This window comes from Calypte anna, chromosome 14 (assembly GCF_003957555.1).
Source record: "Calypte anna isolate BGI_N300 chromosome 14, bCalAnn1_v1.p, whole genome shotgun sequence".
Lineage (NCBI taxonomy): Eukaryota > Metazoa > Chordata > Aves > Apodiformes > Trochilidae > Calypte > Calypte anna.
Genome location: NC_044260.1, coordinates 15,265,320 through 15,278,272, shown reverse-complemented (window position 1 = coordinate 15,278,272; position 12,953 = coordinate 15,265,320). Strand labels below are relative to the sequence as shown.

Here is a 12,953-nt window from a genome sequence, read left to right as displayed (position 1 = left end):
TGCACCGCCTGCCTCGGTAACCACGGCGACGCGGCGGCCCTTGAAGCCTCGCGAGATTTTGCCCTCCTGCTGGGGGCGTGGCCGTGCAGCCACCGCCGCCTTGCTGTGTGCGGGCAGCCCTCACCAGCGCCTCTGCGCTGCAGGGTGCTCACCGGGCACGCCCGGCCCGGTTCGGGGGATTGTTGAAAGCCACCGTGTCCCTCCCTGTGGCCAGACGTGCCCCTGAGGGGCCCCGGTGCTGCCCTAGCCACGGTCCTGGCCTCCCAGTCCCTCCTGGCAGAGGCCACGGTGCCCACCTAGCTGCGCTCCTGCACCCCCTTGGGGGTTCCGAGGGACGGGGCGGTCCTGGGGGAGAAGGGGGGGAGCCCCCCCTGGCCCGGCTGCGGCAGGGAGCTCAGGGTGGGTCTGTCAGACCCCTCCAGGGACTGGGGGAAGAGGTCCCGGGGAGAGGGGGCAGCCCCCTACGCGCCCCGGTGTGAAGGGGGGTGGGAGCCCCAGGGCAGGAGGGGGGTCCTGGGGGACCCCACCACACACACCGGCAGCTTTCGGGGCGGGTGCCGGACCCCCGGACCGGGTTGGCCCCTTCCCGGGGAGGGGATGACCAGAATAGCTCCGCTATCGGATTCCCGCCGGTATCTCCTCCCGGTGACATTTGAGCCTGTCCTCGACGTGCGCCGGGGACACCCGGTACCGCCCGAACCCTTCGGACCGGGCCGGCCAACGGGATGGCGGGGGGAAGGCGGCGTGGGGGCAGCGGACGGCGAGGGGGACCCCGGCAGCACACCGGGACCCCCCAGCCAGCCCCCTCGCCCGCACCCCTCTCTCCTGCAGCCACCGTGACCCAGCGAAACACAGGTGCTGCCACCAAAACTGGACACCCCAAGGAGCCACTGGAGGAAGCGGCGTCGAGGGGACCCGATGTGGACTCGTTGGGCTTCCAGGCCATGGACCACAACGTGCCGGGGCTGTCCCATGTCATCCTGCAGAAGCTCAACATGAAGAGTTATGAGGACTACAAGTGAGTGAGCAACCATGGGTGCTGATACGGGTGCGTGTTTCCCCCCCCCTCCCCTCCCTTGCCCCCATCCACAGCATCCCTTGTGTCCCTCTTGCAGCTGGAGCAGGGTGCTCGAACAGGGCTCCTGGGTGCCCCCTCCACTGTCCCCATTCCCCATGCCACCAGGGTTCACTTGGCTGGACCTGAAGATCCTGGTGGCCTCAGATGGAGGATGTTGACCCCACTGTGATGACAGCAGGGCTGGATCCTGCTCACCTGCCTCCCCACGACATCTGCAGGTCTGCAATGGATGGAAGGAAGAGCAGCAGGGACTTTGGCATCCGCTCCTACTTCGACATGTTCCAGAAGATGGAGGACACCTTCAAATTTTGTGCTGAGTGCAAGAAGCTCCCCGATGCCCTCCCTGACCCCAAGAGCCTCCGGCGATGCAAGAGGTATGGCTGAGGGGAGATGGTCCAATGGCACAGGGCTGGATCTGTCCCCTCGCTGCCAGCTTGGTGGTGAGGATGAAGCTGGGGGGGGTTGACCCTGCTGTCCACCTCCAGCCATGGGTCACCCCCAAACCAGCCCTGGGAGGGGGTGCCAGGGAGCAGGGCTGGGATCCTGGCACCCTGCCACTGCTGGGCACACTGTTTCTCTCCCCAGGTGCCAAAACGTGTACTACTGCGATGTGGTGTGCCAGCGGGCCAACTGGCCACTGCACAAGAAGTTCTGCAAGAAGCTGAAGTTGGTGGCCCTGGACCGGCTGGTGGAGTGGCTCGTCTTCACAGGTGGGGCAGGGGATGCACGTGTCCCTCTTTAAGCCTACCTAACACCTTCCCCCCCAGGCTGCACAGATCCCGTGGAGGGCCATGGGGTCCTTCCTCCTGGCTCCAGCCCTCCCAGCAGGCTCCAGTATCCCCACAGCCCAGCTGGGTTGGGTAGCCAGCACTGCAACCCCACAACACTTCTCCTACCCCTGCAGGAGACATCCCCTTCCCCACAGAGGCCTGGACAAAACCCGCCCAGGAGGTGAAAGGTTGGGAGGACTGGTTCTCCATGCAGGAGCAGCTGGAGGAGAAGCTGGATGCCATCCTGTCCGGGCGGTACATGACCCTGCTCTGGGCCAACGCCGGGAAGCCCCGTCCGGAGGATGGGGAGCTGCGGGAATCCATCCGGCGGCTGATCACCGACTGCCACTCGCGGCCGCTCACCATCGGCCTGGGGCTGCGGCTCTTCGGCATCGACCCCCTCACCAAGGCCCTCACCGTGCATGTGGTGGGAGCATCCCACGTAGAGACCCTCAACACCCGTCTGACGGACTACGACGAGCTGGCACGGATGTTCCCGGGGCACCAGGGCATGGAGGTGGTGATGGTGGGGGTGGACGTGGTCAATGGACCCATCATGAGGCCACCCCTGGCCACGCCAGCACCCCGGGGACAAGTCTATCTCAGTAGCTACAAGGGGTTGTACCACGACTTCTGGGAAAGCCATGTGGAGACCAAACTGGCCACCCGGCCTGACCTGGTGGTGGGCTTCCACCCAGGTGAGTGACACCCAGGACATCACCACTGGGGTGCAGGGCAGAGCCCCAGCATCCCAGCAGCACCGTGGGCTCTAGGTGTGCACCAAGCTGCATTGGGCCACCCCCCACAGCCAGGGTGACCCCCTGGGGCACAGCTGCCTTGTGCCTCCACCCTCTCCTGCCTGTGTCACCCACAGCAGCTGCAAGCAGCACCTAAAGGGGTCTCTAATTTCAGATCGGGGTGACTCAGCCCAGGGCGCAAAGCTGGAGGTGCCCCCCATGCCTGTGGGGGGATGGGACCCACCTTGCTACACCCCACAGGAGCTCTGGGATAGGGGGGTGCATTCAGAGCCAGCTTTCCCCAGGGATGGGGAGAGGACGGGAGGGAGGTGGGACTCTCTCACTACTTTGTCCCCACAGGTTTCCACGCCTGCCCGGAGCTGCTGTCAGGCTGGCTGCCCACCCTGCTGCTGCTGCGGGACTACCGCCTGCCCGTCCTCTTCACCCTCTACAGGTCAGCACAGCCCCGCTGCCCCGCTGGGCCCGCACAGCCACACCCTGACGGGGTCCCTCTCCCCCCTTCTCTCTCCCAACAGTGAGCAGGAGCTGAAGTCCTCCCTGCAGATCCTGGTGGAGCTGGAGACCCACGTCTTGGGCTCGGCTGCCAACCCCTTTGCCTCGCTCAGGCCCGAGCAGGTGTACTCCAGCCCCAACAAGGCACCTGTCTACTGCAGCTCCCACTACGTGGCCCTGCTGGGACCAGTGACAACTGCTGTGCCCGGGGCTGAGGAGCTGGAGGATGATGATGGTGTGCTGGGAGGGGAGCCTGGAGCCACCGGTGTGGCTGGGGACATCTGACTCTGCAGCCAGCACTGTCCTGCCCTGCCCCAGGACCCTGGGATGGGCCATCCACCCATCCCTCACCATGCACACCCAGTCCTGGGGGATGCAGCACCCTGGCACAGGCACAGCCCCCATGGCAATGCCCAATAAACCACTGCCAGCAGCCACCCACCACGTCTCCAGCTTTTATTTCCAGAAAGGCCTTTGTTTTCCCAAGGAAAACAGAGGGCTGAGCCTGCCCCAGCCCTCCTCAGGTGGCCATGGCCTCTGGGGGGATGGCAAAGGGGACACTGATGGTGGGACCTGCAGTGCATGGGGCTCTGAAGCCTGCGGGGAGCCCCAGCCTGCCCCCTCCTCTGTCACTGACACAGGCACTGTGCCCCTGTGCTGGTGATGCTCCAGCCCTGCTCGCCCAGCCCATCACCAGTGCCCAGCCCCACCATGGCACATGGGCACCCCTGCCACCCCACTGCTCACCAACCCCTGCAGAAACCAGGGTGGGCAGTGCTGAGTGAACCAGCCCCCCCAGCATCACCCAACAGTGCCAGGGACCCGTGTCCCCTCCCTGTGCAGCCAGCCAGTGGCTCCAGCACGGCGGCCGTGGCAATGGCCACCTGCGATGGCTCGGGGAGGCCAGGCCCCCTGGGGCTCCCAGTGCCCCAACGGAGCATCCCCCACCCCGGGGTCTGCACCCACCGGAAGGGCCGTGGCAGGGCTGGCATGGTCCGGCCGGGGAGGTGGCACCACTGGTGTCACTCGGTGCTCACTCGTTCCCGCAGCGATGGCAGAGTCAGCGTCTCCGGTGCTGACTTCTTGCGAGGTCGAGTCTTGGGGGGGGCGAGGAAATCAGGGGCCTCGTCGCTGAGGGGAGTGGAAGGGGCACTGGCAGGAGCCGAGTGCGTGGTGGCTGCGGGCTGCCCCTCCGTGCTGACCGAGATGGCGGGGGCCACCAGCCCCAGGAGCTCGTTGGTGGCCTCCTGCGTCTCCCGCTCGTAGCGCCGCACCTCCTCCATCGTCATCCCTGCGGGCACAGCCGGGCTTGGGGGGCACGGACGCATCCTGTGCCCCCCCAACCCAGGGCTGGGTGCCAGACAGGGGCCGCGGACAAAGGGGACAGGCAGGGACAGGGACGCTGGGCAGTGCAGCCAGCCCCCCACTCCAACACCAAGTCAAAGGCAGCGCAGGCAGGGGACGTGCGGGAGGGAGCCAGGCAGGGGTGGTCCCTCCACCACGGGGTGCAGAGGGGGCTCAGCATGCGCCATGCACAAGTCCCCCTGCCTGCACCCACATGCAGGCAGCACAGCAGGACCCGGGATCCCTGTCCCCCCGCGGGCAGAGGGGGTCAGGGGTGCTGGCTCCCCTGTGGGGGGGGTCAGGGGTGCTGGCTCGCCAGTTTTTGGTTTGTGGCCACTTGCATCTGAGTCTCGAAGGCCCGGACCTCTTCCAGGGACATGTCTGGAAGGCAGAGAGCTGCTCACCAGGACAGCTCCCACTGCCTGCACCCACTGCCAGCCACTGCTAGGTTTGGGTGCTTCCATCCCCATCTGTCTTCCTGCCAGACCTGGGGTGCAGGCAGGGCAGGCAGGGGTGCTGGGGCTCCTCTCCCTTCCCACCAGACTTCAGCCAAGCCTGCCCCAAGTGGGCAGGGGAGCAGGCAGCACAGGCAGAGCAGGCAGCACAGGCAGAGCAGGCAGCACAGGCAGTACAGGCAGAGCAGACTGTACAGGCTGAGCAGGCAGTACAGGCAGTACAGACAGTACAGGCAGCACAGGCAGTACAGGCAGAGCAGGCAGCACAGGCAGAGCAGGCAGCAGAGGCAGTACAGGCAGCACAGGCAGAGCAGGCAGCACAGGCAGTACAGGCAGAGCAGACTGTACAGGCTGAGCAGGCAGTACAGGCAGTACAGACAGTACAGGCAGCACAGGCAGTGCAGACTGTACAGGCTGAGCAGGCAGTACAGGCAGTACAGGCAGGGCAGTCAGTACAGGCAGTACAGGCAGCACAGGCTGGGCAGGCAGCAGATTACAAGGAAGCCAGAGCAAGGGAGAAGAGCAGAAGCTGCCCGTGGGGTTAGTGGCAGTTAAGCCCACAGCCACCCAACTCCCACCCATCCCGTGTCACTGTCCCCATGGACTCACCACACCACTCATCCACCCAGGCAAAAGCCTGCCGGTGCCCAATCAGCAGGATGTCCCGGATCACCTGCCAGGCACCCTGGGGGTCAGCAGCCTGTCACGCTGTCCCCCTCCTCAAAATGACACCCAACCCCAAAGACCACCCCTCCACACCTTGTGCAAGAACTGCTCCACCCGTGTCTGCAGCCCCCACACCTCGAACTTGACGCTGACCAGTTTGTAGGAGCACATGATGGGTTGGGTGTGCTGGCGCCAGCCCTCCCGCAGTGGACCCCGGCCTGTCTTGGCCGAGCTGAAGAAACGGGGGTCCTAGGGTAAAGTTGAGAGGGAGAACAGCTCTGTGAAACACCCCCCCCCTCATGGGGACAGGAGACAAAGCCCTCAGTGAGATAACCCCCCCCCAACCCATCCCCTCCTGTGCTACCTCCAGGCTGCGGTAGTAACGCTCAGGGATCTCGTCAAAGGCGATGTCCAGGAAGGAGACCTCATGGTCACCCAGGATTTTATCGCTGTGAAAGATCTGTGGAAGGGAGAGATGGGGGTGGGGGTGGGAGAGGTGCTGACCACATGTGTGCCCCCCCACACACCCACCCTGCAATGAGTTTGCCAGGTCTCAGCAGCAGCAGCACAGACTCACGTTCTCGCTGTCCCCGCAGTTGTCCTCATACTTGGTCTCAATGTAGATGGAGAATTTCGGCAGGAAGGAGCACTGTGGGGTTGGGGGGATGTCAGCTGGCCCTGAGGGACACCCACTCCCAAGGATGCCCACTTTGATGGACACCCACCCCACAGGAAGCCCATCCCCAGGGGTGCCCTACTTCCAGGGATGCCCAGCCCAAAGGATACTCACCCTGAGGGACATACAGCTCCCTAAGATGCTGACCCCAAGGGACACCCACCCCAAGAGACACCCACCCTAAGGGACACCCAGTCCCCAAGGGATGCTCAGCCCCAAGGACCCCCACCCTGAGGGACATCCACCCCAAAGATATCCAGCCCCAAGAGACACCCAGCTCCAGGGGACACCCATCCTGAGGGACCCCTAACCCCTAGGGACCACCAGCCCCAAGGGCCACCCACTCCTAATGATACTGACCCCAAGGGGTACCCACTCCCAGGGGACACCCAGCCCTAAGAGGTGCCTAGACCCCAGGATACCATGCTGAGGGTCACCCACCCCAGGGCCACCCTCCCAGTCCCCCCTCCCCAGCCATGCCAGGGGAAGGGGCCAGGTCCCCCATGGCACCTCCTTACCGTGTACTCTGCAGGGACAGGGTGGCAGCAGCACATGGTGGCATGGCCAGGTGGCATCAGTGGGGAGAGGAGAAACAATGAGACCAGGGTGTGGACACGGCCAGAGAGAGATAGGGTGCCCAAGGGTGCCCAGTGCCCATACCCAGGGCTTACCAGTGATGGTATAGGGGTAGTAGTTCCAGGCCTTCTCCGTGACATAGAAGATCCGGGGGGTCACAGCCCGTGCCCAGCTTGGCAGTTTGCTGTGGGGGACAGTGGCGGGGGGACACACTCAGGACAGGACATGACCAGAGAGCACAGCCCTATCCAGTGCCACCTGGCACTGCTCCAACACAGCCCTCCACCTTAGCATGGCTCTGGCACCCCCATCCCCTTCCCAGGACCCTCATCTGCACCCCAGGACTCTAATCTGCACCCCATCTGCCCCCTGCCCCAGGGACCACTGCCACTTCTCCAACACCATCACCTGCACCCCAGGGACCCCTGCCACCTCCCCAAAACTCTCATCTGCACCCAAGCACCCACACAGGGACCCCTGCCACCTCTTCAGGACCCCCATCTGCACCCCAGAACCCCCCATCCTCTCCCCAGGACCTCCCAAGCTCCCCAGGGCCAGGACATGATGGTGCCCCCATTGCCCCCAGGCACCCCCCACCCAGCCCCCCACCCCTAGGGCAGGATCAGGCCCCCGGAGGAGGGAGAGATGGGGGGGGGGTGTGATTAATTCACAGGCGATTTAAATACCAACCCCGAGAGGGGAATCGTGAGCACGGCAGCTAAAAATAGCCAGTCTCACACCAGCCACTCCTCAGCAGAGCAGCAGCCAGCACTGGGGGCACAGCGGGGACACGGGGACAGCAGTGCTGGGGATCAGCGGGTGCCCAACGGGGACCCGGGGCTGTGTGTGGGGACAACCCCAGGGACGGGCTGGGCAGCAGCCTGGGCACCCCCACCGAGGTACCCAGGGAGGGGTGCCCACCAGGAGAGGGGTGCAGCCCCCTGGGATGGGCACCCCTGGCAAGATGGGTGCGTGCCCTGAAGGTAGGTGCAGCCCAGAAGATGGGTACAGCCCCAGAAATGCAGCCCAGGAGATGGTTACAGCCTGAGAGATACATGTAGCCCCCAGGAGATGGGTACAGCCCCAGGAAGACGGGTGTGACCTGGGAGGTAGCCCCCCAAATGGGTGTGTGCCTGGGAGATGGGTGCACCCAGGAGATGGGTGCAACCCCCAAAGATAAGTGCCCTCCAGGAGATGGGTACACCCTGAGAGGTGGGTGCAGCCCCCCCAAAAGATGGGTGCAGCCTCACCACAGGGTGTCAGGGACACGGGAAGGATGTTCCCTGGGAATATTGCAGAGAGGGATGGGGCCACCCCCATGCCTGCCCGTGCCCCCCACTCTGGTGCTGCCCCACGGAGTGGGGGTTTTGGGGCTCCCCACCCAGCACAGCCTGACCTGGAGAGGTGGACGCGCTTCTCGGTGAACTGCCCGGGCCATGGATGGGGTCCTCGTGGGGCTCATTCTTCACCACCTCCACCCCTCGCCCTTCTCGCTCTCCTGGTGGCTGTGCTTGCTGATGGTGTAGAGCTGCCCCACGCGGTACTGCAACCACAGCACCCCCCCTCAGCACCCCCAGGCCCCCACCCTCCCAGCACCCCACCTTCTGGGCTCTGACCGGTTCCAGCCGCACCGCTGAGAGGGGAAACTGAGGCATGGAGCAAAGGCACCACAGACCATGAGCTGTGCAGTAGGTGGGGGTCTCCTGAGGGACCCTGTTTCAACCCCTCTGCCCTTGGGCTACTCCGGGGGTTGGATCCTGCCCTCCTCACTCTTCCACAGTTTCCAAATGCCTTGGGGAGTGCCTGGAGGCTTTCTGCTCCCCGTGTGACCCAGGAGCCAGGGAAAACTACAGATATCAACCCAAAAAAATACACATTTGTGTGTGTGTGTGTGTATTTGATGATGCAACAGCAGTCTGCCCATCATCGTGACCACCAGAGCTATTGCATTGTCCCTCTCCACCTAACCAGAGACTGTGACCAGGCATCAGCACCAAACCCCCCGTGCCTAGGGAGGGTGGGTGCTGCCCACCATGGGAAATGCCCCTGTGACTCCCCACACCCCCAAACGTCCCTGCTGGTGCCAGGAGCTCACCAGCAACCTTTGGCTGGGGATGCCACTGTCTGTTTGCAGAGGGGCTTGGGGGTCCCCACTAGAGCAGGGGTTGCTTCTCATCAGAGCAGCCACCCTGAGCCCTGTGGTGCCACAGGCACCCAACCCCTCCCGCACGTGCCCTTCACCTGCCAGCCTCTGGTGCTGCCACCAAGGTCACTGTCCCCAGGGATGGGCCATACCCCAGCAGCATCCCAAAAGACAGCTCAGCACTGGCTCAGAGCATCCCGAGCCCAGGGGCCACGGTGAAAGCACACCCTGAGGCAGTCCCTATCACTGGCAGTGCCACCAGGGGATGGCAGGAGGGACTGCCGTGTCCCTTAGTCCCTCTCCAGGCAAGCCCCCGACCCTCTGCCACCCCACTGCTGTGGGTGCAGGACCCCCACCCACCACCCCCTCTGTCCCTGCTGCCAAGCTGGCTCAAGCACCCACAGCCAAGGGCTGGGAGCCCCCTTCCCACCTTCACACCCCCTCATCCCAAACCGACCCCCTCAATTCCCACCCGGGCCCCCCAGGGCCCCCTCTCACCTCCTCGGTGGTCAGCGGCATGCAGATGCGATACTCCTTGATGAGCATGGTGGCAGGGATGGGGTCAGGCAGAGGTGATGGGGCTGCCAGGGGCACAGCTCATCCTGAGGGGACAGGGGGAGTCTCTCAGCAGCCTCCCATACTGTCCCCATCACCCCACACTCCAGGTGGCCACCCCAGCACCGGCACTTCATGAGCCATTGTCATGGCAGAGACACGAGGTCACCCCTGAGAGGAGCAGCCTGGGACACCCCAGCACCCCAAACCCTGGGGGAGTTAACCCCTTCCCTGCCAGGCAGGCATCCACCCCACACAAGGTAGCTGTCTTGGAGCAAACGAGTGTCCCCAAAACATAGTGCCACATCCACGCATGACTGTGGTGGCCGGGGAGGTCAGAGAGTGACAGGGACACTGGGATGGGGTCAGACCCACCAATGCCCATGTGGACCAACCCTGGTCACCCACACTCTGGGTCAGGGACGTGGCACGTGGGGTCATATCCTCTGATGTGGGACATCCCTTTCCTGGGTCTGAGCAGGAGACCTCACCCCAGGGCTGTCCCTGGACACCCGTCCCAGCCAGTGGCAACACCCCACTGGTGCCTCTGGCCCCCACTCCAGCCCCGTGGCCCCCACTCCAGCTAGGAACTGGGGATGCTCAGGCTGGGGAAGGCAGCAGCTCAGGGGGGTCCTGTTTGTGTCCCCCCAGCTTCGGAGCAGGGAGGGGACACTAGCCCCCCAGGCAGCCACCCTAAGCAGGGGGTTGTGTGTGAGGTCAGGCAGATGGGGACAGCTTATCCATCTGGGGACACAGGAGGCGCCCCTTAGAGCATTAGGGGACCCAGGACCGTCCCTGGGGACACAGGTGCACCCTGATGAGAGGAGAGAGGGCTGGGTGCTGCTGCCGGGCTGCGGGAAGCCGAATCCCCCCCGGGGGGCTCCTCACCCAGGCCCGGGACTCCCCTGCACCGTGTCCCCCCCGCTAGCGGGAGGCTCAGACCGACCCGAGGGGTCCAGGGCTGCCTGGTGGGGGGAGGAGGACACCCGTGCGGGGTAGGCGTGAGCTCGGGGCACGGCGAGATCGGCAGCACCGGCACCGCTGCCCCCGCCCGGGGCTCCCCCGCCCCCTCCGCTCCCCTCCCGACCTCGCTGCACATCACCCAGGCCGGGGGTCCTGCCGCCCCCCCGTTCCCCGCACTCACCGGCCCCGTAGCGCTGCTCGCTGCCCGGTACCCGCTGCCCGCTCCCCGCCGCCGCCGTTGCCCGGCCGCCCCGGACCGTGCGCAGGAGCGCATCGCCCTCCACCCCCCGCACCGCCTCCCGCACCGCGGCACACCGACCCCTAGGGGGAGGAATGCACCGGCACCGCACCGGCACTGCACGGCATCGGCAACGGTACCGGGGCTGGCAACGGCACCGCACCAGCACCGCTACCGCATCCCATAGGCAACGGCACCGCACCGGCGTTGGGACTGCATCACTCTGGGACCGGTAACGGTATCGGCACCGGCACCTGGACTGACACCGGCACCATACCGGCACTGGTAACGGCACCGCAGTGGACCGGAACATCGGCACTTCCCGGCACCCCGGCACGGAGGTCTCGCTCTCCCGAGCGCAGTGACACCACGGGTGCCGTGCACTGTCCAGGCTCGTTTGCCACCTCCCACGGGGCATCTTTTTTGTGTCACCCGGTGGTGACAAGGACCGTGCTCGGTGCCCCTCAGCAGCCCCGGGTCAGCGGAGATGGCCCCAGAGTTGCCCCCAGGGCCAGGGCAAGCAGCAGCGAGGGAGCAGCGCAGGCTGGGGACAGGTGGCCCCAAAAGCCACCAGGGTGCCCGCCCCACATCCGGGAGCGCGGTGTCAGGAGCTCTGCCCGCCAGGCACACCTTCCCTTGCTGCCAGCTTCCCGCTGTGCCGCCATCCTCCCCGTGACATTGGCTCAGCACCGGGGGACAGCCACCCCCTCATCTTGTGTCCCCCCGCCCCAAGGCAAGGGACTGCTGGCAGCCCCATGCAGCAGCCATGGGATCCCTGCAGCTCTGCTGGGACCAAACCCACCAGCACTGGGGTGACCATGGCGATGACCAGGAAATGGTGGTGACAAGAACCTGGCTGTGACAAGGGTGGGGAGGACCAGGCGGGCTCTCAAACCCACCCCCTCCCCAGCAGCCACATTCCTCCCGAACCCGTTCAGCAGGGTCCTGTGCCAGTGCCAAAGCAAAAGCATCCGCCTGGGGATTTTTCCTGGTCATGCCCCGTTCCACTTGGGTGCCGAGTCAACAAGAAGATTCACCAAAGCCTGGTGCCTCCTTCCCCACTCCAGTGTCCCCTTCACCCCTGTGCTGGTGCCCCTCTGATTTCCCAAGTCACCAGGAAGGAACCTGCATAAGGGGAAGAAAGAGGAGACAGACAAGTGAAAAATGTCCCGATTTAATAACAAAGCCCCCCTGGCCAGCACCAGGGATTTAAGAGCACCCTGGTGTCCCCCCCATGCTTCCCCGGCACCACGCCCCAGCCCTTGGCTCCAGCATGGGGAGCAGGAGCTTTCCGAGGCATCCGGCCTCTTCCTCAGCTCCACCAGCCCGGTCCCACCACCCCTCAGGGAGTTCTGAGGAAGACCATTCTGGTGGAGTAGACCAGGTCCACCATGTAGGCAATGAGGTTGAAGATGGTGAGGAAGGTGACCCCCAGGTGCTTGTTCCACCAGCAGTTCTTGTCACAGGGGCTGGGGCGGCTCTTCCCCCTGAAACTGTAGAGGGGCCAGAGGATGGTGGCAGTGATGTACATCACCAGGGCCAGAGCACTGTAGCCCACTAGCATCTTCTCCAGCGGGCAAGGGATGTAGGAGAGGTACCGGCCGATGGTGAAGACGATGATGAGGAAGGTGAAGATGAAGCAGATGGAATAGACGGCCACACACCACTGCAGGCCAGCTTCTGAGATGTAGTTATCCAGCAAGGAGAAGATGAGACAAGCCACGTAGGCTTCAAAGACCTTGAGGAGCCCAGGCACGGTGGAGAGGAAGCTGCTGATGTCCCCTGGCTTGGCACGGGTGAGCCCCACCTCGAGGGTGTAGGCAAGGAAGCAGAGGAAGGAGATGGTGGTGGCCACGGCCTGCCGTGCACACACAGAACTGGTGCACGGGCTGCTGATGAAGGTGGACGGGAAGACCACCGAGGTGGTGAAGACCATCAACGCCGCCAGCATGGAGAAAGCTGAGGTGAAGTCATCCCAGGAAAGCGGCAGCTTGGGGTAGAGTTCCAGTAGCTCCAGCAGCAGCACCAGCAGCGTCACGGTGAAGCAGAAGCACCATGTGAACATGCACCACGTCCCGTAGGAACCCCCAAAGTTGTTGGTAGAGGCCACCAAGCTGAAGGCCACGCAGGACAGCACGACAGCAAAGATCCGGGCGATGCCCACCCAGGAGGTGACAGCACGCAGGTTCACTGTCACCACAGCCATGGTGGTGGCCACCTCTCCCACGCCCCGGGAATT

General features: G+C 64.7%; 3 protein-coding genes across 3 annotated transcripts; 1 reads left to right on the top strand and 2 right to left on the bottom strand.

Annotated features, from left to right (window-relative positions):
* Positions 1-551: 551 nt before the first annotated feature.
* Positions 552-3,530, top strand: MSS51 (MSS51 mitochondrial translational activator). Its single transcript, XM_008496756.2, has 6 exons — positions 552-1,018; positions 1,297-1,452; positions 1,664-1,788; positions 1,983-2,546; positions 2,946-3,039; positions 3,122-3,530. Exons 1-6 carry the CDS (start codon positions 726-728, stop codon positions 3,381-3,383), a joined length of 1,494 nt encoding a protein of 497 aa, XP_008494978.1. The 5' UTR covers positions 552-725; the 3' UTR covers positions 3,384-3,530.
* A 9-nt stretch (positions 3,531-3,539) lies between these two features.
* LOC103531132 (cytoplasmic phosphatidylinositol transfer protein 1) lies at positions 3,540-10,713 on the bottom strand. The gene is given in 12 exon segments (XM_030459688.1): positions 3,540-4,389; positions 5,507-5,570; positions 5,657-5,812; positions 5,928-6,023; positions 6,141-6,212; positions 6,758-6,765; positions 6,911-6,999; positions 8,212-8,248; positions 8,251-8,292; positions 8,295-8,358; positions 9,457-9,560; positions 10,658-10,713. Coding segments are annotated over 11 exon segments (945 nt in total). The 5' UTR covers positions 9,505-9,560; positions 10,658-10,713; the 3' UTR covers positions 3,540-4,120.
* A 1,222-nt stretch (positions 10,714-11,935) lies between these two features.
* LOC115599146 (myeloid-associated differentiation marker homolog) lies at positions 11,936-12,953 on the bottom strand. The gene has a single exon (XM_030459701.1). The coding sequence runs from the start codon at positions 12,918-12,920 to the stop codon at positions 12,057-12,059; it is 864 nt and encodes a 287-aa protein (XP_030315561.1). The 5' UTR covers positions 12,921-12,953; the 3' UTR covers positions 11,936-12,056.